Genomic DNA, 26,894 nt, shown 5'->3' with positions numbered 1-26,894 from the left:
GTTTACCCTGCAAGCTGGTATTCTAGGGACCCTTCTACTAATTTTAACCTGTCTGCTGCTTCTCAAGTGCCTGGAGAGACAAGATCAGCAGACAAATATAAGTACAACACAAAAAGGAAAGAGCTGTTCCTTTCTTGTTGAGGGAGGATGAAATTCATCTCTCTGGAGACAGCCAGCACCAGTCAGATGGACCATTTAAGCCCCTTAGAGCTCAAGTGGCACTTAAATGGCCCATTTGCCTCATGTTAGTCCTCTGCAGAGGGGTGAATTTCACCCTGAAAGAGCAGATTAAACCGCAATAGATATAAAAATTTCCTGCAATATCCCGGACAAACCTAATTGAATTAAGTTTAAGTGTCTTAGGAGCTTGCTGGGGAATTCACAGGGCAGGCAGGGAACTGGTCAGAAGGGAGAAAGACATGTGTTTCCACCCAAGGGAGATGATCGCTGGGGAGCTGGATGCCTGAGAGTGGGCGCCCTTGCTGGACCTTGGAGGGGGAATACAGGTGCAGCTTCCCTGCACCATGACATAAACATCGTACCCGAGTGTTACATTTTTTAACAGATTTGGTCAGCCCAGTCAGGAGAACCTGTTACTGAGACCAAAGTGGAAATGACAGGTTCTGGTTTCACTAATAAATTTACCTTTCGTGGCCCAGGAGGACGTTATTCAGATCTTCATTCACTTGTATTAATTCAGCTATCACATCTTCATTCTGCACTGCCACCAGCAGTTCCACGATCCTCTCCTGCATCACTCGACATATCTTGTACAGTTTCTTTCCAGGAAAAAAACCAAAACCATCATCATTGTGGTTTCTCACACTTGTCAGTTTGGGAGGAGAATTATAAAACTTTTGGGTGCTGGAGACACAAGGATAATGCATTGTCTAATTCACATGACCACATACAGTTTAAAGGGTGAGCCGCAAATCCCTTATATTTGATCCCCTACAACTTCTTACAAAATGCAGCTGATAATTGCTATCACCATGACCAGCACTCCTACCCCAACTCATAACCCAGCCTCATTTCTGGAAAGTCATCCTCCTCCATAAAGAGAAAGTAATGTACTTTATAGTAACTGGAGGTTCCTCGAGAGGTGTGGTCCCTATTCATGTTCCACTGTGGGTATGGATGGATTCTACGTGCCTGGAGCCAGAGAATTTTGAAAGCAGTGTCCATTAGCCTGCACATCTGCTCTGGCTTACTCATGCCTTCGACTGAGGAGATAAAGGGTGGGGCAGACCAATCGCCTCTCCAGTTCCTTCTTCACTGCAAATCAGAGAAGATCTGAAGCGCAGTGGAAGGAGGTCAAGTATCAGGGGGTAGCCATGTTAGCCTGTATCCACAAAAAACAACAAGGAGTCTGGTGGCACCTTTTAGATTAACAGATTTATTTGGGCATAAGCTTTCATGGGTAAAAAACCCTTGCATCTGAAGAAATAGGTTTTTTATCCATGAAAGCTTATGCCCAAATAAATCTGTTAGTCTTTAAGGTGCCACCGGACTCCTTGTTGTTTTAGTGGAAGGAGGTCAAGGTAGTGGAATACAGACAGGAACCACACATCTCCAAGAACCTCCAGTTACTATAAGGCAAGTAACTTTCTCAAGTGCTAGTCCCTATGTGTATTCCAATGTGGGTGACTGACAAGCAGTACTTAAATAGGAGGAGGGTGTGAGGTCATAGATGGCAGAGCTGTATGAAGGACTGCTATTCCAGAAGATGCAGCAGTAGAGGAGTCCTGTACCAATACAGAGTGTCTCACAAACACATGGACTGAACTCCATGTAGCTGTCTCACAAATATCAAGAAGAGGCAACCCTTGAAGCAGTACTGTAGACGCTGCTTGATCTCTTGTGGAAAGATCAGCTGTCTAATCGTCTAGCAGAGCAAAACACAGCCCCAGATCCATTTTGAGATTCTTTCAGAGGATATAACCAGACCCCTTCCAATATGGCGACAAATAGTCTATGGTATTTCCCGCCTGTTTTCATTGTCCGCAGGTAAAAGGCTGCGGCTCATCAAATGTCAAGAGAATGGAACCTCCTTTCTTCTGAGGATGGGTGAGGATTTGGGAAGAACACTGGTAAGTGGATAGACTGGTTCAGGTGAAACTCAGACTACTGTGGAGGTGAATTTAGTGTGTAAACATAATGAAATCTTGTCCTTATGCACTATAGTGTAAGGGGGATCTGCCATCAACACCCCAAGCTCATCAGCCTTCCTGGTTGAGGCGGTGGCTACCAGGAATGCAACCTTCATGGATAGGAGAGACATGGAGCAGGAGGTTAATTATTCAAAAGGAGGCCTAGTGAGAGAACGAAGTGCAAATCCCATTGAAGAGTAGGCCTTTTTTTATAGGTGCAAAAAATTCTGATTAGGCCTTTCCAGAATTTGCTAGTCAGAGGGTGCGTGACGATTGAGTAGCCCTGTATAGGCAGATGGTATGCACCGATTGCTGCCATGTGGACCCATAAGGAACTGATGAGCAAGCCTGCTGTCTTCAAGGAAAGAATATAATCCAGAATGAGAGGAATATCTGTGGCTTCTGGAGAAATACGCCTTTGATGCACCCAAACAGAGAAATGTTTGCACTTGGCTAGATAGCATCTCCTAGTGGACTCCTTCCCACTACTAGAAAGGATGTTCTATACAGTTTCAGAACACAATTGCTCTAAGGACAAAACTAGGCTCTGAGATAAAGTGCCCATGGGTTGGGATGCCTGATTTTGCTGCTCCTTTGAGTCAGGAGATTGGGAAATGTAGGAATAATGATTGGTGCTTGAGATGACAAGCATAGGAGGTTTAGGAACCTAAACTGTCTGGGCCAGTTGGGGCATTGAGAATAATGCGTGCCAAATCTTGCACAAGACTCGAGGTAGGGGTGGTAGTGGAGGGAAGGCATAGTTCAGATGATCTGACCATGGAAGAAGTAGAGTGTTGCTCTGCGAGTGGTGACCCAGGGCTCCTCCAGAACAGTACATGTTACATTTCCTGTTTGAGAGAAATACAGGTCTTTGGTGGGGCATTCCCCACAGAGCAAAAATATTGTTTACCAGTGTCGTGAAGCTCCCACTCATGATTGACCACAAAGTGGCTGCTGAGAGAGCCATTCTCAGCACATTCTGGTTGCCTGGGAGGTAGACGGCCAACAGGGTAATCTGATTGCTGACACACCAGTTCCACAGACTCAACGTTTCTGCACACAGGGGGACAGATCACACTTCTGCCTGTTCATTATGTAAGAGTCGATTGTGATGTTGTCTGACATAATGAAGGCATGGTGACCTTGAGTGAACAGGAGAAAGGTTTTGCAAGCCCTTCAAACTGCTCGTGGCTCTTGATGTACATCCTGGACATTTGAGATGTCCAGGTGTCCTGCAATGTACCGTTGTCCACGTGAGCGCCTCAACCTAACAGGGATGCATTGCCAGTGATCATCCTGTCTGTGCAGAAGCAAGAAAGGAAACACGGATGCAAACCTGACGGGAATTCTTCCACCATGACAGGGCTGATATCACTTTGGTGGGAACAGTCACTATGGTGCTCATTGATTGCTGGTTTGGTAAGTACACCCTAACCCTAAGAGACTCTGGACATACTAAGTTCTCTTGGGCTGAGCAACTGCTCAGTTTAGGCTGGCCTGGATCTGACTTCTTCAAAGATCATTTGGAGGAAGACTTGGCCTCATGCTTATGAGAATGCTCCCTGCTCTCCCAACAAGACCCCTCGAGGGATCTGTGGGGGTAGACACCTTTGCTTCTGATTTGGAGGTGCACTCCTTACTAAGTCAGGCCAACGTATAAGTGGGGAGGATCCCCTGGCCTGGGTCAAGCTGTGGCCTCATGCACTTTTCCATTAGGCTTCCTAAGGCGAAGTTCCCACTCTTCTTGGGTACGGCTGGGGAACAAACAGCAGATACTGCACCTTCCTGGGATCCTTCTCAGCCAGCAACAACCACCCATGCTAACCGAGAAGGATTGCAGGCAGGAAGCATAAATTTTGAAGCCTAGAGTCCTGGGCATAGTCCAGTACCCAAACGGAGTCTGGAGGGTTTTGTTGTAAAACTGGCCCATTTTTGCTCCAAAAGTGTGTACACCCAACTACATTTCTCAGGGTGGAATTAATCTCTGTTCAGAATTGCAGCACAAGTACGATGCAACACCAGAAGTTCTAATCAAGTCCTGAAAACTGGGCTCTAATCAATGTATAGGGTCTCAGCCCAGAGGTGATTTTCGACCTGCTAACAAAGGGAAATTCGACAAGAATTTAGACACAGCCCTTTTTATTTCTGATCTCAATCACAAATTTGCCAGATTTTGCTCAGGAAAAGATGCATGCACTCTTGATACCTTGAAACTAGAGTTGTTTATTATGCATTCCAAGAGCCAGATCATCAGCTGGTGTAAAAACAGTGATGTCAATAGAACTGTGACCATTTAACATCAGCTGAGGAATTGGCCTCACATTCCAGTGTCCCCACGAGGGGTCTGTATCAAGTAGCTTTGCTTGTTCCCTATTCTTACTGGCTGCGAGAGTTGATACAAGAACTTGAACTGCTCTATTAATTACTACTACTACTGCTACTGCTAATTTCAGCCAGTTTAATATTTTGGGGGTTATTGTTTTCAGGTGTCTTAGTCTTGTCTACAATGGGGTTTTTAGCCACAGATGCATCTACGCAAGTGCAAACCCTGAGTGGAGATATGCCACACCGGCGTAAGCCAGGACTTGCATTGCTGTACTTTGCCCATTATTAAGTTTCAGTTAATCTGACTAGCCTGAATCTCTGGTGACACATAGTTAAAAAAAAAAAATCTCCTTTGAAGTCCTAAAGCATGCAGCTCTTTCAGCAAAGGGTTCGGTTCTACACCAATTTCAATGAAACTACGACTGTACAAGGACACAGTCCCTTGACCTGAGTGACCTAGGCTGAGATGCAAAGAAAAGAACATATTTCATTCTTGTAAAAGCAACTCGCATTTGTTTCTCTAGCCACTTTGTGCTGTGATAAGGATCTCAGGGTGTTGCAGGAAGGAACAGAAAATACAGTCATAAAAGACATATAAAAGGAATGAGCTTCTACTCACTTCTTCATGAATAGTGAAATTCACTCCCTGCCCCTACCCCGACCAATAATTTAACTATTTGAGTGCCAGCAGGCAGATCTGCTCGCACTTCCTCAGATTTTGTGATGGCATTCTTCCTTTTACAAAATATACTTCAAAACCACTACCAGAAATCGATTTAAAATAAGCAGAGACATTCTAATAATCCTTTGCAGGGGTCTTTGCCCAAGGTTCTCAAAGAACGAATTAAATTAGACACCAGGGCCTCGATTATGGGCGCAGGCCAAACAGCTAAGTGGACGCAGTTCGAGAGGAGGATTCTGTGAAGAGGTGACCTTTGTGCTTACTGGATCCTGGAGCCAGTCTAATGCTCACCCATCTGCCTCTGGCCTTGAAGGTCCATTGTAGCAGCTAGGAAGCAACAAGGCTCAGGCACATCCCGACTTTATTGTCTTTCCCCACAGTAACATGTATCACACCTGGGGTCAGGAAGGGAGCTGCCTGTTCTATGCCACGCAAGGATTCCCCTGCACAGAGGAAATCTTCCACTGGCTGGTTAAACCAGAAGGAAGGCTACTTTGCAGCTCTAGGGCAGCAGAACTAAGGGTACGTCTACACGGCAAGCAGAAACTCAAAGCAGCGAGTCTCAGAGCCGGGCTTATGGGCTTCAGAGCCTAAGCTCCAGTCTCAACCCAAATATCTAGACAGCTATTTCTAGCACTGTAGGACACGCCCCGATCTGTAAGCCTGGGCTCTGTGACGTGGATTTCTGCTTGCTTTGTAGCTGTACCCCAAGTGTCTAGCCAGCATTCCCGCGAGGCTGGGAAGCATTGTAATATCCATTCTGCAGCTGGGTAAACTGAAGCACAAAGAGAGATCATATTACTTGTTCATGGTGAAACAGGAAGAGAATCCAGAAGGCCTGACTCTCATTGCCTTGCTGTATCCCTAGACCACACTTCACCCTCGCTAAAACCCCAGTGCAGATTGCTGTGTGTACAATAAGTGAGGGACTCGAGGCCTAAACCATTGCTGATAGAGTTTTGCAGTCCTCATACTTTTGTGGGCTATCCAACTTTCTTTCCGTTTGCTTTGTTTTCCCTTAAGATGAGTGAAGAACTTAGCTCCAGATCCCTGGTGTTTATTAGGCTAAGCCAATCCGTTTGCACTGGTTTTAAATAAGTTTTTTTCAATATTTTTATGTTAGCTGGGGGAGAAAATTAACTTGAAGAACATGAAAGTTGAGATAATTTTTTAAATGAGTCTTATTTACTGGGTAGAGTCCTCTGCTGCTTTGCAGTCATAATTACAGCGTACAGTCAATGTGCACTAAGATCATTTTAAAATGCACACCAAGGGAATTTTTAAACCCTTCCTCATTTCAGAGAAGCCATTAAGTCTATTGTGTACAGTAAATATTTAGGCAGACAACCTTTTTTTTTATAAAGTGTATTATTTACCAGAGAGGTTTGTAACGGCTTCTCTTGCAACTCAAACCTTGAAAAATCCACAATCTATTGTGCTGGGGACAGAATGAATTGTGAAGTTTTTAAAAATGATATTGTTTTAGTGTTTGAATGTAGCAGCTCATAAATATTAGAGCATAAGTATATGACATGGGACTTAAAAAAAAAGTTCAGTAATGAGCAGATGGAGAACTACTCTTTGCCGTTGTGAAATTACTTTGTTACAGATTTTACTTTGAGTGGATTTTCTTCCAATTTTTTAAATGAATTTAGGCCACATCCTGGCATCTGGTGGCTTTACACTACTTTGGTCACCCCCAATTCTGGAACTGGTTCCCCAGTACAACATATTGCAGCCAGAGACCTCTATTTCCCTGCCATGCATCCTGCACTGGAGGCCAAGGGTAGGCAGGGTGGCATAAGAGTCAGTACACCAGCCCATACCAGTGGAGGATTCCCTTGGCTTAGGGAGAATTATCCATTGGCCAACTGAAGCTATGCTTAAGGCATGTCCATTCTACAAGTTGCTGGAAGGTAGATTAGCCAAACCTAGTGAAGGCGTCTCATTGACAGAACATTTCCCCACCCCAGCATTTGAAGAGAAGTTTAAAACACAGGGGAACTACATGAGAACGAGGTTTACATGATCCTTGTGAAACATATGGCTGAATCACGAGTTTCCATGGGCAGATAATAATTATATTGCTGAGGCACTAGGATTTTGCTCCTAGAGTGAGCATTTAAAAATGCAGTGTATACATAGAAAAACCAGTACTGGGAAAAGAAGAAACTGGAGACAATGCATCAGCTTCGTCATCTCCAGGCTGGATTAATGGAACTTGAAACCTATGTGTAATTTCAGCTAATGCATAACACAACTGTTCATCTTTTAAGTGAGCACTTAAAACCAGCACTGCGTATTCTGCACTGGCTCTTGGTCTGCCTTCAAAGTATTGGCGATGACACCCAGAGCCCTGAAAGGCCTGGGACCCTACTGTTACAGTGACCGTATCACCATCTGTTTTCCCATGGGGCAGTTGCATTCAGCCGCCATGTTCTTGCTCTCTGAATTGAACACCTGGGTCTGAGTGGCAGGGCATTCTTGAGAGAGGACCCTCCACTCTGTAATTCATTCCCGAGCAATCCATTAGAGCTACAGTTTTCACTGCAAGATGAACTTGTCCTTTCCTGCCCTTCTTCCTAGCAGGGGGAGACAACAGAGGCAAGAGAAAGCTAGAGCAACCCCAAAGATTGAAAACAGAGGTTGGTTTTCACTTTGCGATATGAACCCAGATGTAACAAGAATGGGCACAACGTACATTTTTAAAATAAACCATAACCAAACCATCAACAAACTCCTAGCAAAAATGTTGTACTGCACCTGTAAGAGCTCCATATCGTCAAGATTCTCAGACCCAGGAACATTTTCCGTTAATATCGCTGACATGACTTTCGTATTCATTTTCGCCATATCCAGTTCGCTGTACAGCTTCCCAATCTGTTCAGTGCAATGGAATGGAATGTTATATGTGCAAGGACAGAAAACATGTTTTCCACATCTATGGTCCTGCTTGCTCTTTTATCAGATATACTATGGACCTGATCAGCACTGCCTTACTCCAGCCCTTACACAGATGATACTCCATGGATAGGTATCAGAGGGGGAGCCGTGTTAGTCTGGATCTGTCAAAAGCGACAAAGAGTCCTGTGGCACCTTATAGACTAACAGATGTATTGGAACATAATCTTTCATGGGTGAATGCCCACTTCATCAGACACATGGAGCTTGTACTGGAGCATAAGCTCCATGCATCTGACGAAGTGGGTATTCACCCACGAAAGCTTATGCTCCAATACATCTGTTAGTCGATAAGGTGCCACAGGACTCTTTGTCACTTTTTCCATGGATAGGGTCCTACCAATTTCACGTAAAAAATGTGTCACAGACCGTGAAATAACCCACCCCCCCCAGCCAGGGGGCTCCGAGCTGCAAGTCCCCACGGGGCTGAAAAGGGACAGGACTTGCCCTTCTGCGGGGCTGCTGGGGGTGGAATAATGGGATTAGAGATCACACCCACCTCCGGGTACCTTTTGGGTTGGGACCCCCACGGTTACAAGACCATGAAATTTCAGGTGTAAACAGCTGAAAATGTGAAATTGACCAATTTTAAAACCCTGGCTGTGAAATTGATCAAAATGGACAGTGAATTTGGTAGGGCCCTATCCATGGACGTTAACGGAGTTAATCCAGTTTTATATCACTATAAGGCAGTGGGTCTCAAACCTGAGCTCTGTGGAGTGCAGTACTGCTATTTCTCTCCTTTACAGTTAAGTCCTATTACTATTAAGCAGACAAACTTTTCATTTATCCACAGGCAGGTGTGGAACTGGCTTGTCCATTTCTTTCTGACTTTTAAAAATAATTTCTTCACACTGGTGTCATGCAAAAGTTCTCTTTAGCCTTTCCTTCTGTCTTTGAATTGCACTCTTTTCTTACTAATTTGCACCACAGTACCCTTGTAAGAGCATTAGAAATACACATACTCAAGCAAAGATTTCTACTTTCCAAACGAGCAGCTCCCTGGCACTTGTGCAATCTCCTTTCCTGGCCTCTACTAAGATCTGGCACATGAATGTGTCAAATTTTCTAACAAAATAAAAACACTATGGTAATGGAGCAGGGATTCAGCCCCGGACTGTCAACAAAAGCCTATACTGCTTGAAGTAATGGAGATTTTCCTTGCAGCAGCCTCTAATATTATATCCTATACAGGCCAGGGAATCATGATGACAGATGCTTAGTCAGCATATTTCAAAAGAAAGGTCGTACTGTACCTGTTCAGGAGTCAATGTAATTGTTGGAGCTGGGGGACGAGGTACTGGAGTACTTTTCACAGAGGCAGCAAAAGGAGGTGGTGCCTTTTCAGAGGGCCAAGACGAAGCTCGCTGCTATACAACATGAAAAGAGTTTTGGTTTAACTTGGGAATTGACACAGACGTCCAGATGACAGCACTACAAAGCATCATTATCAGACTAAACAACAGTGCATTAGCTTCCTCATAATCAGTGCTGCAACGCTACCAGGGAGGAAGGCTTAGATGGAGTTATCTGAGTGAGTTCCATTCACTACAGTAAAACTAATAACCATTTTGGAATAAAAATCAGACTTGGGATCCAGGTTTCCTTTCAGCTGGTTTGTTAGCAAATGAATCCATCAGAGGAAGCATGAGTTATGCCTCTGTGACTGGGCACAGAGATCAGCCCATCTTTGGTGAGAGAATTCTATTCCTTTCTTTGGAACAGGAATTAACAGGTGTCAGACCTCACGGCACAAGAACCCTGCTCTGGGAAAAAAGAATTAGGTGTGGCTGGTGATGGCGCCACACTAGGAAAGCAGAAGCCGTAAGAAGAAAGGCTCTAGGAATCCTTGTCTGGGAGATGAGCTGAGAGGGGAATAGGTGCTTCTGGATCCTAGAGCTGGAAAGCTCTGGGTGCAAGAAGCCTCGTGTGCATTTTGGGTTAAACTGAAGGCCTGCATCAGACACTATGCTTAAGCCCTTTCCACCTTAGGCACTCTGGGCCAAATTCTGAATATAGGTCCTGTTCCTGCACTATTGAAGTCATTGGCGCTTTGCCATTGACTTCAGTGGGCACAGGACCAGAGCTTTAGAAGACATTCATTCCCACAGTTACATCTGGGTGGGGGAAGAAATAATTATCTAGTCAAAAGATTCAGTACACAGCCTCGTCTGAGCAGCCTTAGTCAAAACACACTGCCTTTCCTATACTCCACTATCTAATCATCAGGCCAGACTCACAATAGTTTTGAAATCACTTCTGCCTGGGCTGACTAGAAGATTCTAAATCCATAACTGCAATGTTCCACCTGATGGTTTCACGTGTCTCAAAAGTCTTGTGAAAGCTCTTCCAAGGCATAGGAAATTTGAAGGAATGGATCTAAGAAACTTGCTGCAAGTGGAGCTGGTATAGACTACTCAAGCCATATCGACAGAGTGTCATTTTCCAGATCTACACAATACCTTTGATCAACTTAAATAGTAAAGACAGAGCCTTTATCCACAAGGTTGCAAATTATTTTGTAGACTGTACAAACAAGTGGGTAGAGTCTTATACAGACCTTTTTATTAGACATCCCTACCTCTCCCAATTCCAAATTGAACCCAGGTAATGCTCACATTCTGAATCATTGGGCGCTTTCATGCTAATCATATACATTTTGGCTCAGACTTTCCAAAATGCCTAAGAGATTTGGACACTCAATTGCCATGCATTTTGATGGGAACTGAGTGCCCAAATCTCTTAGCTAGCTTTAAAAAAATCTCAGAGATTTATCCTTCCTGTCTGAGACAACAGATCCCCCAAACTGTGATTTTTATAATAAAAGCACTATTATCTAATTTAAAAAAATATATACACACTTCAGGGCAGAATGTGTGACTGATTTCCTGAGTATGTGAGCAGGATTTTCGTGGTTTCAGACATAATAACTAATGACAATCAACACACCTTCTTTGTACATAAAGCTCTCGCCATTAACTCTGATTAACAGTGACGAATGTTGTGCTGACCTTGTGTGTCTCTGGGTTGGCATCAGAGGATGGAAACTGCACGCCTTTCTTTAGCAGTTCCAGGTACACTTCCTTCACTTCACTCACATCCACGGTTCCTTGGAACCCATAGGCCCAGGTCTGTTTTTGAAAAATCATTGGTGACAGAAATCAAAATGTTTTTATGTTTGAGACCCAGAATTCTTCGCTGGGAGAAGCCACATGGCTTGAACCTCCACTCCCCAGGTGGCTGCCAGGGCCAGCTCCAGGTTTTTTGCTGCCCCACTTCATTCTTCGGTGGCAATTTGGCAGCCGGTCCTTCCCTCCGAGAGGGACTGAGGGACCCACTGCCGAATTGCCACCGAAGACCCAGACGTGTCGCCCCTTTCCATTGGCCGCCCCAACCATCTGCTTCCTGCGCTGGTGCCTGGAGCCGGCCCTGGTGGCTGCCTCTCCTTTCCTTGTCCACCCACCTACTAGACTCCTTGAAAAATGCAGGATTTCTGTTGGTTGGAGGAATTGGTTCCAAGGCTGAAGATGATGTCAGTGGGTCAGGGAAGAAAATAACCTCCTTCTAGAGGGGTGGTTCTACGATACATGCGCCTGAAGCCCTCCACATGAGCTACCTCCTCCCCTGGCCTGCACTCTAAGCAGCGGGAACAAGACAGAGAAAGCTCTAAAGCGCCCTTTCACTTTTCTCCTTCCGTGCAGCTAGGGAAGGAACACATCCAGCAGTCAGGGTAGGGGGCATCCAAAGGGGCCTTTCCATGCCCCCTTTCTGCTCCTCTCCCTCCCACGCCCGGCTGCACTTGCAAAAGTCAAAGGACATTTTCACAAGCGGCTTGCACGCACCCCCTTCCAGCCCATCACCAGGTTGTATCATTAAATATTTACTATGTATAGATCCCTCTATTTACAGTTGACTTACCCTGATAAAGGCCAAGATTTTGTCCTGTGTATCAGCTGGCAGATTGTATCTTGGCTGCAGCAGTTTCACCAGCTTGTCCTTGCAGAAGTCTTTCTTCACAACTAAAGACTGGAAGCTGGGGCCACAGTTTTTCATGCACATGTCGAGAAGCTGTACAGAGAAGGCATTTCTATGACACACTGGTTAAAAATAACTTGAGCCCTTCCACCCTCTCCCACTTCAATTCATGCCTGGATGGCATTGTGATGGTCACCTTGGAAAGACGAGATTAGACAGTAGTGTTTGTACAGCACCTAACACAGTGGGGTCCTGTCCATGACTAGCGCTGCTAGGCACAGTCACAATATGAATCAATCATAATAGGAACAGCTACCATTTTCTTTTTCCTCATATCGCCTAGAAGTGAAATGTAATCAAAACCAAAAACCAAACTGAAGCTCTCCAGTTGTGAGAGCTGTGAGACAGGGAACACAGAGACCAGAAATAAAGTAGGCCAATTACTTTGATCATCAGAATCATCTTTATGAAATATCTACCTTCAAAAGTGGGCTTTGGATATGCAGCTAGAGCCTCAAAGAGATGACAGATCCACAAAGCATTGAACCTCCCCATACTTGCTAGTTATCTAACAATTTTCACCCACAGATCTCAAAGCTCTTTCAAAGGCAGGTGCTCCTCATCCCCATTCTACAGATGGGGAAATCAGAAGCATTAACCTGTCCCAGAGGGCCCAATCCATTGAAATCAAGCCAATATAAAGTCTTGTCATTGGCTTGAAGGGAATCCTGCCCATAGAACATCTGTGGGTACAGGCAGGATTACAATCCAGCTCTCCTGGTTCAACGTTTCGGAGCCCTAACCCCTTGACTATGGTGCCCCAAGCAGAGGGGAAGAGGGTCTCTCTCTTTACTAAGCCCCACCCAGACAGGAGGGAAAAGTTTAGACCAGTTTACAAACTCTGTCAATTCTATCAGTATTCCCTCATTACAAGTATTGGGAAACATTCCTCAAAGTAGAACCAACCTTCTAAGTGGCACCACAATAGCTGCCCCATGGAGCTGAAGTGGATTAAACATGCTTTCCCTGTTCAGTGTAGGCTACACAAAGGTGTGTTAAAAAACTCATTTTCTAGCTTGGAGACAGAGGGACTTTTCTCTAGTGCGAACAGGGCCTTACGGGAAGGGAGGTACAAGAGCAGCAGAAAATAACCTGCAGAAATAAAGCGAGCGTGGAACAAAGAGGCAGACTGCTGTGCAAAAAGCCAAGTAAAAGACAATAACCAGAGAGTCTTAGCTTGACTAATTACTTTTCTATTTGAAAGGGTCCAGGAAATAAATGCTGTGGTTTGTGTAAAACATTTTCAACCCAGTGCATGGTGTACAACTCCCATTATGAATTCCTCACACCCTGAGACTGAACGCTTACCCTTCTGAGTAAGGCTACTGTGGCTACTGGGCCAGACCCGCCACTCAATTTATGCCAGTGCAACCCAATTGACTTGAATGAGGTGCTCCAGTGCAACTGCAAGGCGAACTTGGCCCCGATTAATTCTGGAGCAATCAGGAATGAGCTACTTTGATACTTATACTTTTATTAGGATTCTAATACCCTTATTGACTGTTGAGAGTAGTATCCTACCTCCCTAAGCAGTTCCATCGGAATCAATGGGGCATAGTGGTGAAGTAAGGTGCTACCCAGCATGGGTAAGTATTCCAGAGGGTATGTCTACTCTGCAACCGGGACAGCACGTGCCCTAGCTTTGCTATTTTTAGTGAGCTAGATCAGTCAATGTAGGTGCAGCAGCCTGGGCTTGCAGCCCAAATATGACTAGTATCCCAGGTGAGACTGTATTCGGGCAGCTAGCCCATCCCACTGTTTGTGCTGCCGCGGCTACGCTGCTATTTTTAGTGAGCTAATTCAATCAAAGCTAGCCCGGGTAGCCCCCGCCCTGTGCTGCAATCCCATCTCCTGCTTGCTGTACTGACATCCCCAGAAACTCGCTCTTGAGAAGGTTCAAATCAAAGCATTAGCAAACGTATTTTCAACTGTCCCGTTAGACTTTCCATAATTAGGGGGCGGGATCGGATGAATTTAGAAGCTGGCACAGTTTCTACAGCCCAGGTGGGAGGAGTTCCGTGTCAACAGGAAGGGAGTTGCGTGTTTGTTTGTGCAATCCAAGCTCTCAGATTCACAAACCAGACTCAGCTAATAAAAGGGCACCCCAGCCCTTTGTTAAAAGGCAGAAGCAAAATTGTTACAAAATGTTAAATGAAAAGAGAAAAGGGTGGGGGAAGGGGAAAAGTGGTAGAAGGAAAGAAAAGTATTTTCCATTGAAAGCCAGATTCTATTCACTAAGTTCAGTGGGACTAATAATGTGAGGAAGGTAACCGGGATTTGGTCCGCAGAGTTGGAACGAACAGTTTCATTTTACAGCGGAAGCCTCTAAGGGTATGTCTACATTACCCACCAAATCGGCAGGCAGCGATTGATCCAGCAGGGGTCGATTTATCGCATCTAGAGTGCTCTCCCATCGATTCCTGTACTCCAGCTCGGTGAGAGGCACAAGCGGAGTTGACGGGGGAGCAGCAGCAGTCGACTCACCGCGGTGAAGACACCACCGTGGTGAAGACACCACGGTAAGTCGATCTAAGTACGTCGACTTCAGCTACGTTATTCACGTAGCTGAAGTTGCGTAACTTAGATCGATCCCAGTGTAGACCAGGCCTTAGCCACAGGAGGCTGATAAGGATCATGGGTAGATATTTTGGCTCCTCATACATCTCAGTCAGTGGGTACCAGTTTGTAGCTTTAGCATTCTCCAAAGTGTCACAGCGTAGAGTCTGTTAGGCCATTCATTCTGGGAATGGATTATGTACATTTATTAGTGTTTTTCACAGTCTAGTTTTTAATGTCCTCAGTGATCGGGGTTCCACCATTTGCTTTGGAAGGCAAAACCACAGTTCTCCACCTTCTCCAACTTTTTTTCACCTCTCATCGCCTTGTTTGCCCTACATTGCAATAGAATGATGTTCCGGGGTTCTCTCTCACACATACTTCTTCATTTTTCCATCCCATAACTTTTCCAAATCCTCAGCTTTGCAAAAAGTTTCAAAGTTGCAAAAGTACAATTTAAATTCCATAGCTTTACCCCAATCCCAGAATTTACTCAAACTTCTAATTTTTCCCAAAAATATTTTAAGAAAAAAAAATGCAGAAATCAATTTCTCTCCCTCCTCTGCCCATTTTTAATTCTGCACAATAGAAAAAACACTTTTTTTTAAACCATTTATTGTGAAATTATTGTTTCACGTTTTGGCCATCCCTAATACCGCTGTTGCAACCTGAAGCCCCAGTAAGAATTGGGACATTGGTATTTACAAATGTAAAAAAAGCTAACGAGTTCTAGTAAGCTGAATAGGTGTCATTTTTAAAAACAGGAAGGGAGCATGCAAACAGGTTTGACACACCCACTATCTACAAATAATAAAGAGTCAAGTAACAAACACACACTGCTGGCTGCCTGCCTAAAAGTCATAATCTCCGGGACATCTGATTGTGAAACTTGCAGTGCTGAGTCTGAGCTCTTGCCTTTAATAAAGATACTTTTTGAAACTAGTACAGGGCCAAGCATGCAAAATCTTCTCCAAGTAACTTTGTAAGCAACAGTTGACTTCAGCAGGCCAGAGTGCATGAAACTAAGTCACTTCCAGGATGGTTTTATACACCTGATTGTCACCCATGTTCCTCTAAATCAACACGCACACAGGGAAAATACACAGAACAGGCACAAGGAAACAGCAATAAAGTAAAAGCCGTGCTCTAATGTTAGCATATTGATTAATGCCAGGTCAACTGAGTTAACTAAGGCCTTGATCCTGCAAAATCTACACCCAAGATAAAATCTGTACACGAGCAGCACCATAAAACTCAATGGAAACACTTAGGTGCGTAAAGTTACTTGTGTGCGTGCTAGTGTCTCCAGCAGGACTGGGGCCTACAGGTATGACTCTGCTAGTTCAAGGCAAAACAAGAACTTTCAGCACATTTTTCTGAGTGCTGCTTATGCTTCTCATAGGAGTAACCTAAGCTTTGTGTATACAAAGATTAAGTCCACTGACATGAGGTGGAGTAATCGAAACCAGAGCAAAATACATATAAAAGAAAGTGGTTCCTTTATTTGTTCTTTTCTTAACTGTATGTAAAGTAGCCGGGCAAGGGGATTGGATGGAGATTCTCAACGGGTGGCGGAGAAGCAAGGTAATTGGCACGAGGGGGACAGATAAGGGGAAGAGCTGGTCAAAACCACCAACTGCTTTTTGCAGGAGAGTTTTTAAAAACTTGACATTTGAAAAAAAGTTATCAAAAACTGAGAAGTGTTTCATATTTTTGTCTCTCCCCCCAGCCCTCTTTTCCAGGGGCAAAATAGGAAAAGAGGGGGGAGTACGGGGGGAATGATTTGTCAAAAAACCAAACTATTTCATAAGAAACAAAAATTGTCCATGGAAACTTTTCATTCAGCAAAAAAGGCCCTTTCCTGTCACAAAATGACAGACAGAAAATATTCAACCAGCTCTTGCACCAAGACTACGTGGTTTTGGAAGCCAAGAAAGTAACATTAAACATGGCTAGCACTGGAGGTATTGCAGGGGAGGTTTTACTGGGGCTAAGGAGAGTGGCAAGCTGAGGCCAGGAGGTACTGGAAAATGGAAAGAAGCCAGCAACAGAGGAAGAGACACTGGCAGACACAAGAGGCTTGCAGAAAGAAGACTGAAAGAATAAAGAAGAGGAGGAGGAGAGAAAGGGGGATTTAGCGGAAAGAGTAGGGCTTGCCAAATGAAGGAAGGTTGGGAAATTGAGGCAGAGAGAGCTTGGAAACCCAGAAAAAGATCTGGGACTGAAAGGTTGAAATTGCCTAGCAGGTTATAGTTGCATGTGAGTACGTGGGAACAGAGACGGAGAAGGTAGGAGCTGAAATCCATGAGAGACTATGAGCCAGTGCTAGGAGCTTGGGAGCACAACTGAAACCCTGGAAAGGGCGAGATGGCATTTATTTTGCAGTCATGCTGCTTGGATCTGAAACCTAACGGTTGGTTATTAGCCCTATCTGCAAGCAAATAGAATCCATTTTCAGCAAGTCAGTGTTGTTATCCGGTTTCACCCGGGACACACCAGGAACATGAACATAAGGTCTTTTTTCTACAAGGCTGAACAATAACAGAACCCCAGCCATATCTGCAGAGCAAATCTCCAGATACAGCTCAGAGCTTTGGGAGTGTTTATTATCAAAACTCCAGCCTGCACATTCAGTGTAGGGTTAAGGTAAACAACGGCCTGGAGGAGAAAGCAAGCCTGATACAGAGAGTGCACTCAGAGCGGAAGCAGAGCATTTCTGCTATGCAAACCTGTGGAGCAAAAAGGTGACTCAGCTAAGTAACTGAAGAAGGAAGGGAGCATAAGGGAGTGGAAACGGGACACGCTAACCATATAACTGATGTGTTTAGATAACTTTAGCTGCATCCCTAACTCACCAGCTGACACTTGGGCACTGCTGGCCGTCCTGTGACTTAACAGTGTTGATGCTTGCGTGATAAAGGGAAATTTCTGCATCCAAATAATGGAAACAGTAAAGAAAATGAAATCCTCAGGGAAATCATTTATACCTTAAGACCAGGACAGCTAACAAGGATATAGAGCCTTGATCCTGGTCTCAGTTACACTGGGAACTGCACCGCACCTAGCAGTGTAAAAAAGATCAGAATCTGACCCACAATATCAGTGCAGAGGAGAGAGGAGAACTGTGCTCCAGTAAACCCAGAAATGGGCCTAAACCAGACTGCCCCACAGCTTGGGAAAGTTCAGAGGCAGACTCAGAACCATCTGTAATGGGACCAAATCCCAACACCCCCAAACTCTGGAACAATTTAGATTCAGAGCTGAACTTTGAAGGTCTTACCTCCAAACAAAACAACATCAGTCATGTCTTCACCCTAATGACTTCCTCGCTGGCAATAAGGCATGCTTTTGCAAAACTTATACCACACATTCCATCATGCTGTGTAACAGGCCATGAGTAATAAGGCTACCAGACGTGTTGTTAGGAAAATTGGTCATGAGTTCAGCCTTTGTACAGTATTCTAACCCCTGTATCTTTCAGAGATTGGTGGGGTATAATCTGTGGGACAGCCAATGGGAGTCATATGACAACCGTCTTGGACAAGCCTTAAGTGTAAAGGTGACACAGGATTATTATTTATATTACAGTAGCATTTAGGAACTGCAGTAAAGGATCAAGGTTGCATTGTACTAGGTGCAGTGCACCTAGTATATATAACAAAGTGCCTCAGAGAGCTCACAACCTACATGTCAATCACACGCTGACTTATTTCTTAAAATATGGCTTCCTTCTCAGTATCTAATGAATAGCAGTAGTACAGTTGTACTTACAGATAAGGTGAATCTAATCTCCTTATGGTTACAGTTTTTGGAAATCCTTTTCTTTAGTGCTTTTACTGCATCTTTAGGCCTGTGATAACAAGAAATTACACAGAGAAAGGTACCAATGAAATAGGGTGGCTGTTTTATAAAAATTATCCAAGATCTGAAAATACTGACATGAAATAAGGAATGAATCAGCTCCCAGTGTTACTCTAATTTTATGCTGGTTCACACCAGTGTGATGGTTCCACTGATTTCAACAGAGTCACTTTGGTATTAAACTGCAGTAATGTGGTGGTGAACCGGGGTCATCACTACAGACTGTACTCCAGAGTCCCGTGTAGATGAATAAACATAATTCCCCAGTGCAGAGTTTCCTCTCCAAAATTATTTTCTCTTATCGTCATGCGAGAGAGTTACCTGTGCAACTGTCATTAATATAAAAGCTTAAATAGCTCTTGATGCATTGGCCAACTAGAGCCCATTTTTCAAATACGTTGGAATTAGAGACCTTGTGGGAGTTTTCGCAAGACTAGACGTGTTGGCATCAGTGTCCCGGTTAAATTTCAATCCTGGTAATTGCAGGATGCTTCTAAACAACCCTAGTAATTGCTGTGTGCTGGTAAACAGACACTGCATTCCGCATATCCATCATGGCATTGTGATTTTCATATATTTCCTGTATTTCTATATATAGCTGTGTGGGAGTGAAGGGCTGGGATTAGGTGTTAGCTCATTATATATGGAAAATAGTTTTGTTTCTTAACATACTTTGTGTATAATGCACCCAGGTATTACAGTAACCGGTGCCCCGGGACTGCTTGTGAATGTGATAAACAAAACCAATATCCTTCAAGATGACCTAGCACTATATTAATGCAATCCATCAAAAACCTTGGTTAAGAAAAAAAAAATCTTACTGGAACAAACATTCAATGCCAATAAAGCCCTAATTCAGTGCTCACCTTTGTAAACACTGTAGCTTGACTGTCCTAATGTATGTCTTGTAAAACTCCACTAAGATCAAGATTTCTCTCTTTTTTTAATACCATTGTAAGTTGTGAACATAGTAATTGCAATAGCAGATCAAAATAGTGGAGAATTGAAGGCTTTGTCTACACTATGCAGTTTTTAGCGACACGGCTGTGCGGCTACAGCCGTGCCGCTAAGAGGTGCGCAGTGTAGCCGCTGTTTGTCAGCAGGAGAGAGCTCTCCTGCCGACAAAAACTTCCACCCCCAACAGGTGGCATTAGTATTGGCTTGCTATGGACAAAACTTTTGTCTTTCAGGGGTGTGTTTTTTTAACACCTCTGAACAACAAAAGTTTTGTCTTTCACTTGTCAGTGTAGACAAAGCCTAAAACAGGAGAAGGGGGATTAGGAAAAAAAATTCCCCTGTAGTTAAATTATTCCATAATTCCCCACTTTGGGGTTTCTAAGACCTTCCTCTGAGGGGCTAATCACTATCAGAGCCAGAATACCGGGCTAGATGGGCCACTCATCTGATCAGGTTTGGCAATTCCTTTGTTCCTAGTATTGTGTCTCAGGCTGTGGTCAGTAGCAGATGTTGAAGAGGAAATCACAAGATGTTTTGGAATGGACAGTTATGGAATAAACTGCTCACAAGGGAAAGTTATTTCCTAAAAAAAGAGGCACTGGGTAGATACTATACATAAAAAACAATGTTCATAGCTAAACCATCCCCTTGCCAATGGCTGGACATGGAGCTATAGGCAAATGGCTGTAGCCATAAACAAGAGCATGGGGTTAGAGCAAGGAATGGAAGTGCATAGAACAGATGACTTTTTTCCAGTCATTATGTATCATCTCAGGTCTGAAACCTCTTTGGTAAATAATGCCATGAGGGTCTTATATAGCATTTTTCACCAGTAGATCTCAAAGGACTTTAAAAAGATCAGGATCATTATCCCATTTTACAGATGGGGAAACGGAGGCACAGAAAAGTGAAGTGACTTGCCCAAGGTTACCCAGCAGGCATTTGGCCAAAATGGGACTAGAACCTAGGTCTTCAGTGCTCTACCCACTAGGTCACACTGCCTCCCAAGGGGGTCCTACCTAGGTACATTAAAATATATTGGGATACAAAATGTGATGTCTCTTGACTTTTCTGATGATAAATTTAATAGAGGTGGGCATAAAAAATATCTAATCAGGAACCCTGGTCAAGTTATAAACCCCAAACCATAGTCATGTAGCATTAGCTAACAGATGTCTCGAATATTGTAAACTTGGGATTCTCCGCTCTATATAGCAGGAACTGCTACAATTAATGGTCAAATCTTGACATCTTCACTGATTTCTTACTCAACCAAGACTCCCAGTAACTCAAATGAACCTTTCTCCTGAGAAAAGGCTGAATAAAAACCGACTAAGGGCCTCAGGATCCAGTAGGGTGAGCAGACAGCAAGTGTGAAAAATTGGGTTGGGAGGGGGGGGTAATAGGAGCCTATATAGGAAAAAGACCCAAAAATTGGGACTGTCCCTATCAAATCGGGACATCTGGTCACCCAAGGATCCAGTCCCTAGTAATGACTTAATTAGATGTGACCTTAAGTAGCTGACATGATGAATATGCAACTATAAGGAACACTGGCCTACTCTGAAGAAGCTGGTCCTACTTCTGAATAGCAAAGCGTAACTTTGGCTATTTTTATTAGCCACAAAAAGGAGAGATATTTTAGTGTGTGCACGCATCTATCCCGCACCTGCATACACACACACCCCCATGGCTCTTTTAAACCGGAGCAGTGAAATAGGCACTGCAGCCATTTTTTGAGATCTCTGTTATCCACTCCGGCCAGTTCCAGTTGTATCACCTGGTAAATGACTTTCCAAACCTGGCTCCCGAGCATTGGCCTACTTACCCCTCATCCGTTGTGTTAATAAAGTCACAGATGTGCATAAACTGACCCCACTCCTCAGCGGGCAGCACACCGACCGTTGCTCTCTCTGGAAGGAAAAAAGTCAGAGTTACCTGCAGACTACATTAAAGGCGGGTGCTGTGACTTTACGAGACTTCCTCCCCGAGCCGCTGCATCACACGCACTGCAGGGTGGCTAGAAGCGATCAATCCTTTATTCCGGTCCAAAGTGCTCACCTGGCCTCTTTGCTCCTCCGCCTTGAATGGCCGATCTATTAATGCATCGGATGGCAGCGACCTTGGGCTAATCCCCAGGCTGGCCACACTTGCGGCTGCAAAGCCGGCCCCCGCTGGGTGGCCCTGTGGGAAGCCAGGTCGGGGGTCGCCGCCTCCAGCAAACAGCCCAGCGTCTCCTCTGTCCTCTCCGAGGGCGTTGGAGGGGCCCCGGGTTCCTCTCCCAGCCCCACCCCGGGTCACCCCAGATCGGGGTGGCACAGGTGGGCTGGGGTCTCAGGTACTCACCTATCAGGTGCCCCACGGCTGTGCCGAAGGGATCTTTCTGGCTCTTCCCAAAAGCCATGCTGCTTCCGCGCTCCCAAGCCCGGCCAAGCCGGCTCCTTCCTTCCTTCCCCGGCCCGGCCCGGCCAAGCGCCCTCCGCCTCCCCCGGGGGAGCTCGGAGCCCCGCCCCGCCCCGCGACTCCCGGCCGCAGCAGGGAGCTGGCTGCCAGCTCCCCTCCTGCCCTGGTGACTGGCTCGTAGGGAGGAGCTGCCCAGCTGCCTGCAGGTACCGAGCAATGCAGCTCGTTGCTCCAGCGTCACGTGCCGCCCGGGAGCCAGCAGACCTGCCCTGCCTGGGCTACTAGCCACCGAAAATGCCATAGACAAACCCACAGCAGCAGCAGCAGCTGCTTGCCGCAGTCTCGGGGGATCTGGCCTGTAGCCCGGCCCTGCCAGCTGGGGCACACGGAGAGCGGGCTGCTCTGCTCCGCTCCATGGCGGACGTGCACAGCGCAACCTGAGCGCCCTCCCTCCAGGAGTGGAGAGAGGTTTAGGGAAGAATCAGCTCTCCTGAGAGACTGGGATGGATCCAAAGGCAGAGCTCATCTGCCAAAGCTGAGCAGACTGGCTGGCTCGCTTAGACATTTCCTTCCCCAGTGAGGAAGGGTTTCACAAGGTGTGTTTCCAGCAGAGATCTTCTGAACCTCCTTCTCTCAATGGTCCCAGCCTCTCAACCCTATAAATAAAGGATGGAGCCACATCAGCCTTGGGGATTCAGCTGCACAGCATCGGGGCAGGGAATGTGTCTCTTCAGGCACGGTCCCTAGCACAATGGCACTGCCCACTTGGTGAGGACCCTGGGTGCTACCAGAGGATAAATATGAAGGCAAAGTTACTCTTTTCACAGCTAGGTGTAAACTAGAGCATTTTGTGCCATCCATCAGTTTCCCACCTGCATGTTACAGTCACACCTAGAAGCCCCTGATTGTGCTAGGTGCTGTACATACATATGTTAAGAGACAGTCCCTGCTCCAAAGAGCAAGGTAACTAAACAGAAAACACACACATCTCCTGAGTCCCACTCCAGTGCTCTGGGCATTGAACCCTCCTCTTGGTCACTGATCAACCCAGAACAACTCCATTCCTAATACTGGGCTCTCAGCACTCCAACACCCCAGTGTTTTCCATGGTGAGAATTAGGCTGTTACTCCCACTCCCTTTTTCATATTCCTGAACCAGACTTTAGTACAGGAGGGGACTTTCTCTCCCAACACCTGATTTCACAGTTTACTTAACAACCTTTTGTGTGAGACTATCAATTAACACACATTAGGCCAAATCCCCACACCCTGTTATTCTGCTCAAAACTCCCAGTGGCTCCTGTCTCATGGACTTTAGACTTCAGTCCCCATTTCACCTGTACAGGGAGGAAGGATAAATCGCTCTTCCCTTTCAACACCAGCTACAGTGAGGAGGCATTAAAGATTATAAGAACTTACCTAGAAGGTCTCCCATTCAGCAGCCTGTGACAAACTAGCCCTGTTACTGATTTCTTCCTTTGGTTTTCTTTTATTGACTTTATGGTGTTAGTTGGTTTACCAGGATAAGTGTCTAGAGCTTTGATCTGGGTAAAGGCCACAGAAAATTGCACCTTCATATGCAGTAAAATTAAAATTACACTTGCTAATTAAATGTACTGCTGTATTTCCCTTGCATACAATCAGAAATATAACAAATACAATGGGAATGTCAGCTTCTGCTGCATTGTAGAATGTCAAATTTAAAACGTTTACTTTAGCCTCCACCACTGTGAAATCACCGGAACTTACTGTTTGCTCTTGCGACATTCTTGACACCAAATCAGGTGAAATGTTTCCTTAGGCCATATGTTCCCCTCTATATCCCATGGCTTGAAGGAAAACAGATGTATGAGTGAAAAGAGGCAGACAAAACAGAGCACAAGGGTTGCAGATGTAGTCTCATCCCATGGTGCTTTGTAACAACCACTATCTCTTTCCACACAAATTCTTCCAGAGACAGGGATATTCTCTTTAGGATTGATACAATTGCTGTTGATGGCTACAGTAGTGTCACTGCTTCACAAACTAAGCTGTGACTCAGACTTCTTTAATTCTTGGGCAGAAAGGTGAGATGAATTTTGTCAAAATGAAAGTCAACTCTAAATATCTTTGTATTTGCTGACTGGAAGGTCTAGCTATGTCAGTGTAAAATAAATATGCACTCTTTTATTAACAAGTGTTTCAATATGGTATAATTAGCCATATCATCAAAATATAATAATATATGCAAATAAATGATTCACTTGACATCAGAATTTCATTAATAAACAAAGCCATCTTGACCTGATTGCTAGCTATCTCTGTAGACTTCTGATTTGACTTTTTTTTGCATTTTGTGTTACTTGGTGGCTCCATCTGCTGGATAACCTTAACATGAGGACTGCAGAAGGGCATACATTTTCTGTATGGATTACATTAAGTATAGTTGTTAGAAAATAAGTGTAGGATTTATTGTCACTAGAATGATCTACTGCTGAAAATTATCTGTATACATTTTTAATGAGATCACGTGCCAGCTGTTTGCATCTCCCTCAACACATTTATTATAAGTGGGTGGTGCTAATTACATGTCCTTGTGATTTCATTCCAGATTAGAGTTGATCAGTTGATTCCCAATTTTGTATACCTATATTTTACTTGTTGTTTGATTATGTAGGGGGCTTTTCATTTAGAGTCTCAACATCATATAGAATCTTATTTAATTTCTTAGTTACAGATCCCTTGTTTGAAATACAAATTTAGGATAAGAACATAAGAATGGCCATACTGGGACAGACCAAAGGTCCATCCAGCCCAGTATCCTGTCTACCAACAGTGGCCAATGCCAGGTGCCCCAGAGGGATTGAACCTAACAGGTAATGATCAAGTGATCTCTCTCCTGCCATCCATCACCACCTTCTGACAAACAGAGGCTAGGGACACCATTCCTTACCCATCCTGGCTAATAGCCATTAATGGACTTAACCTCCATGAATTTATCCAGTTCTCTTTTAAACCCTGTTATAGTCCTAGCCTTCACAACCTCCTTAGGCAAGGAGCTCCACAGGTTGACTGTGTGTTGTGTGAAGAAGTAGTTCCTTTTATTTGTTTTAAACCTGCTGCCCATTAATTTCATTCAGATCTTCTTATTTTATTTATGGTAGCTCCTAGAGGCCCCAGCTGAACTTATTATGCTAGGCCCTTTACAAACAGCTAGCAAGAGCTAGACTTTGTCCTGGAAAGCTTACAATGTTAGGATCAGAAGAATTCTGATAAACCATTTTTTCTTTGAAATTTGCTGATTTGAATTTGGAACATTTTGCAGGACTGGTTCAATTCTGATGAGCTTCCAAAGGACCCCAGGCAGGATTCTACCAGCTGAACGAGAATCCCCAGGCTCGGGAGTTGATGCTCCCAGGCAAGCTATTTAGGACACTGGAGCCAGGGAGCCTGAAAACCTGGCAGCTGCTGTCTGAAGTTGACATAATTTGTGTTAGTTTCACTGCTGTCCATCACTGAATAGCAGTGGTGAACCTAACCAGACTTGTTAGTTTGACAAGCTGAGGATCCCAGAGAGCATATGTCATTTTGGAAGCATCACATTTTGGGGTTTCTAAAGCAAAATATTGTGGGATTTCTGAACATTTTTGAATTTTTGACTCTTTACCCTAATTAGGGATGGGGAAAAATGTCAAAATCTCAATTTTTTTCCGAGATGGGAAAAATGTTTCTCACCCAGCTCTATACAGTGTAAATAGATAAGGGGGACAAAGAGTGAGGGGGAAACAGAGGTCCTGAGAGAAAAAGGGTCACCAGCAGTGCCAAGACTAGAACCCAGGGACCCCAGGTTTCCTTTGTCATAGGCAATACTCTGCTTATTGATCATGCTGCCTCTCAGTTTACCCAGGTAGTTGCTGGTCTGTCACTTTAATCCTAATGTGCCACCTGATGGAAAGTTCTTTCATTATCCCTATATCTAAAGCAGCTCATCTCAGTTGCTCATTCAGTGAGGGATCAGAGAAGGGGCAAAGCACTCTATCGAGCTGGCAGAGTGCTACTTTCCCCCACAAGGGTGGTAGCCACTAATTAGCTGATTCCAGATTATGCCCAAAATGACATGTGCCAGGATAGGTTCATACGGTTAGACTGATATTTGCACTGTTTTCCCTATCACGTTGGGGCACAGTATGCAGCTCCTGTAAACTCCCAGACTGATGGTCCAAATATATATGATGTGAGGCTCGTCACTCATGTGCATAATCCCAGTGAAGTTAATGAATGGAACTACTTACAAGAACAATTAAGTATGCAACTGTTTATAGGATTGGGCCTTTTCCAGTGAATCTAGTGAAGCTGGTCAGAACGTGTATTTTTCCCCCATGAAAAATTTCAGCTAAAAACTAAATAATTTCAGCAGAAAAAATTAAATTTGGAAATGCTGCTGTGGTGCCTCACGGGATTTGTAGTTCAGGTGCCTCCTGCTCTCTTCCTCCATGGGCTCCCTGAGGACTACATCTCCTAGGCTAGTGGTTCTCAACCTTTCGAGACTACTGTACCCCTTTCAGGAGTCTGATTTGTCTTGCATACCCCCAAGTTTCACCTCACTTAAAAACTGATTGCTTACAAAATCAGACATAATACAAAAGTGGCATGGCCCACTCTTACAGAAAAATTGCTCATTTTTCTCATATAATTTTAAAATAGATCAATTGGACTATAAATATTGTACAGTGTATAGCATATAGAGCGTTATAAACAAGTCATGGTATACAATTTTAGTTTGATTTTTCTAGTGCTTTTTATGTAGCCTGTTGTAAAACTAAGCAACTATCTAGATGAGTTGATGAATCCCCTGGAAAACCTCTGTGTAGCCCCAATGGTACATGTACCCCTGATCGAGAACCACTGCCCTAGGCTGTTCCATGGGGAGGTAGAGCATCATGGGAGATGTAGTGCAGACAGTGAGCTCAGTCCATAGACAGTAG

General features: G+C 44.5%; 1 protein-coding gene across 3 annotated transcripts in view; it reads right to left on the bottom strand.

The window, feature by feature from the left end:
• TOM1L1 (target of myb1 like 1 membrane trafficking protein) overlaps nucleotides 1-23,442 on the bottom strand; it is a 38,349-nt gene extending 14,907 nt beyond the window's left edge. The window contains exons 1-8 of one of the 3 annotated variants that reach the window (XM_044981743.1): nucleotides 23,350-23,442; nucleotides 21,356-21,440; nucleotides 18,481-18,559; nucleotides 12,037-12,186; nucleotides 11,130-11,249; nucleotides 9,375-9,488; nucleotides 7,921-8,037; nucleotides 646-779 (exon numbers count right to left, since the gene is read on the bottom strand). In XM_044981743.1, coding sequence (XP_044837678.1) covers nucleotides 646-779; nucleotides 7,921-8,037; nucleotides 9,375-9,488; nucleotides 11,130-11,249; nucleotides 12,037-12,186; nucleotides 18,481-18,559; nucleotides 21,356-21,440; nucleotides 23,350-23,365 — 815 coding nt within the window. In that variant the 5' untranslated portion in view covers nucleotides 23,366-23,442. Of the gene's footprint in view, nucleotides 1-645; nucleotides 780-7,920; nucleotides 8,038-9,374; nucleotides 9,489-11,129; nucleotides 11,250-12,036; nucleotides 12,187-18,480; nucleotides 18,560-21,355; nucleotides 21,441-21,873; nucleotides 22,015-23,349 lie in introns of those variants that run through there. The other 2 variants (XM_044981741.1, XM_044981742.1) reach the window with 2 other exon arrangements.
• Nucleotides 23,443-26,894: the final 3,452 nt, after the last annotated feature.

This window comes from Mauremys mutica, chromosome 12 (assembly GCF_020497125.1).
Source record: "Mauremys mutica isolate MM-2020 ecotype Southern chromosome 12, ASM2049712v1, whole genome shotgun sequence".
In the NCBI taxonomy this organism is placed as follows: domain Eukaryota; kingdom Metazoa; phylum Chordata; order Testudines; family Geoemydidae; genus Mauremys; species Mauremys mutica.
The sequence above is the reverse complement of the archived record's forward strand: the minus strand, read 5'-3'. Positions and strand labels throughout refer to the sequence as shown.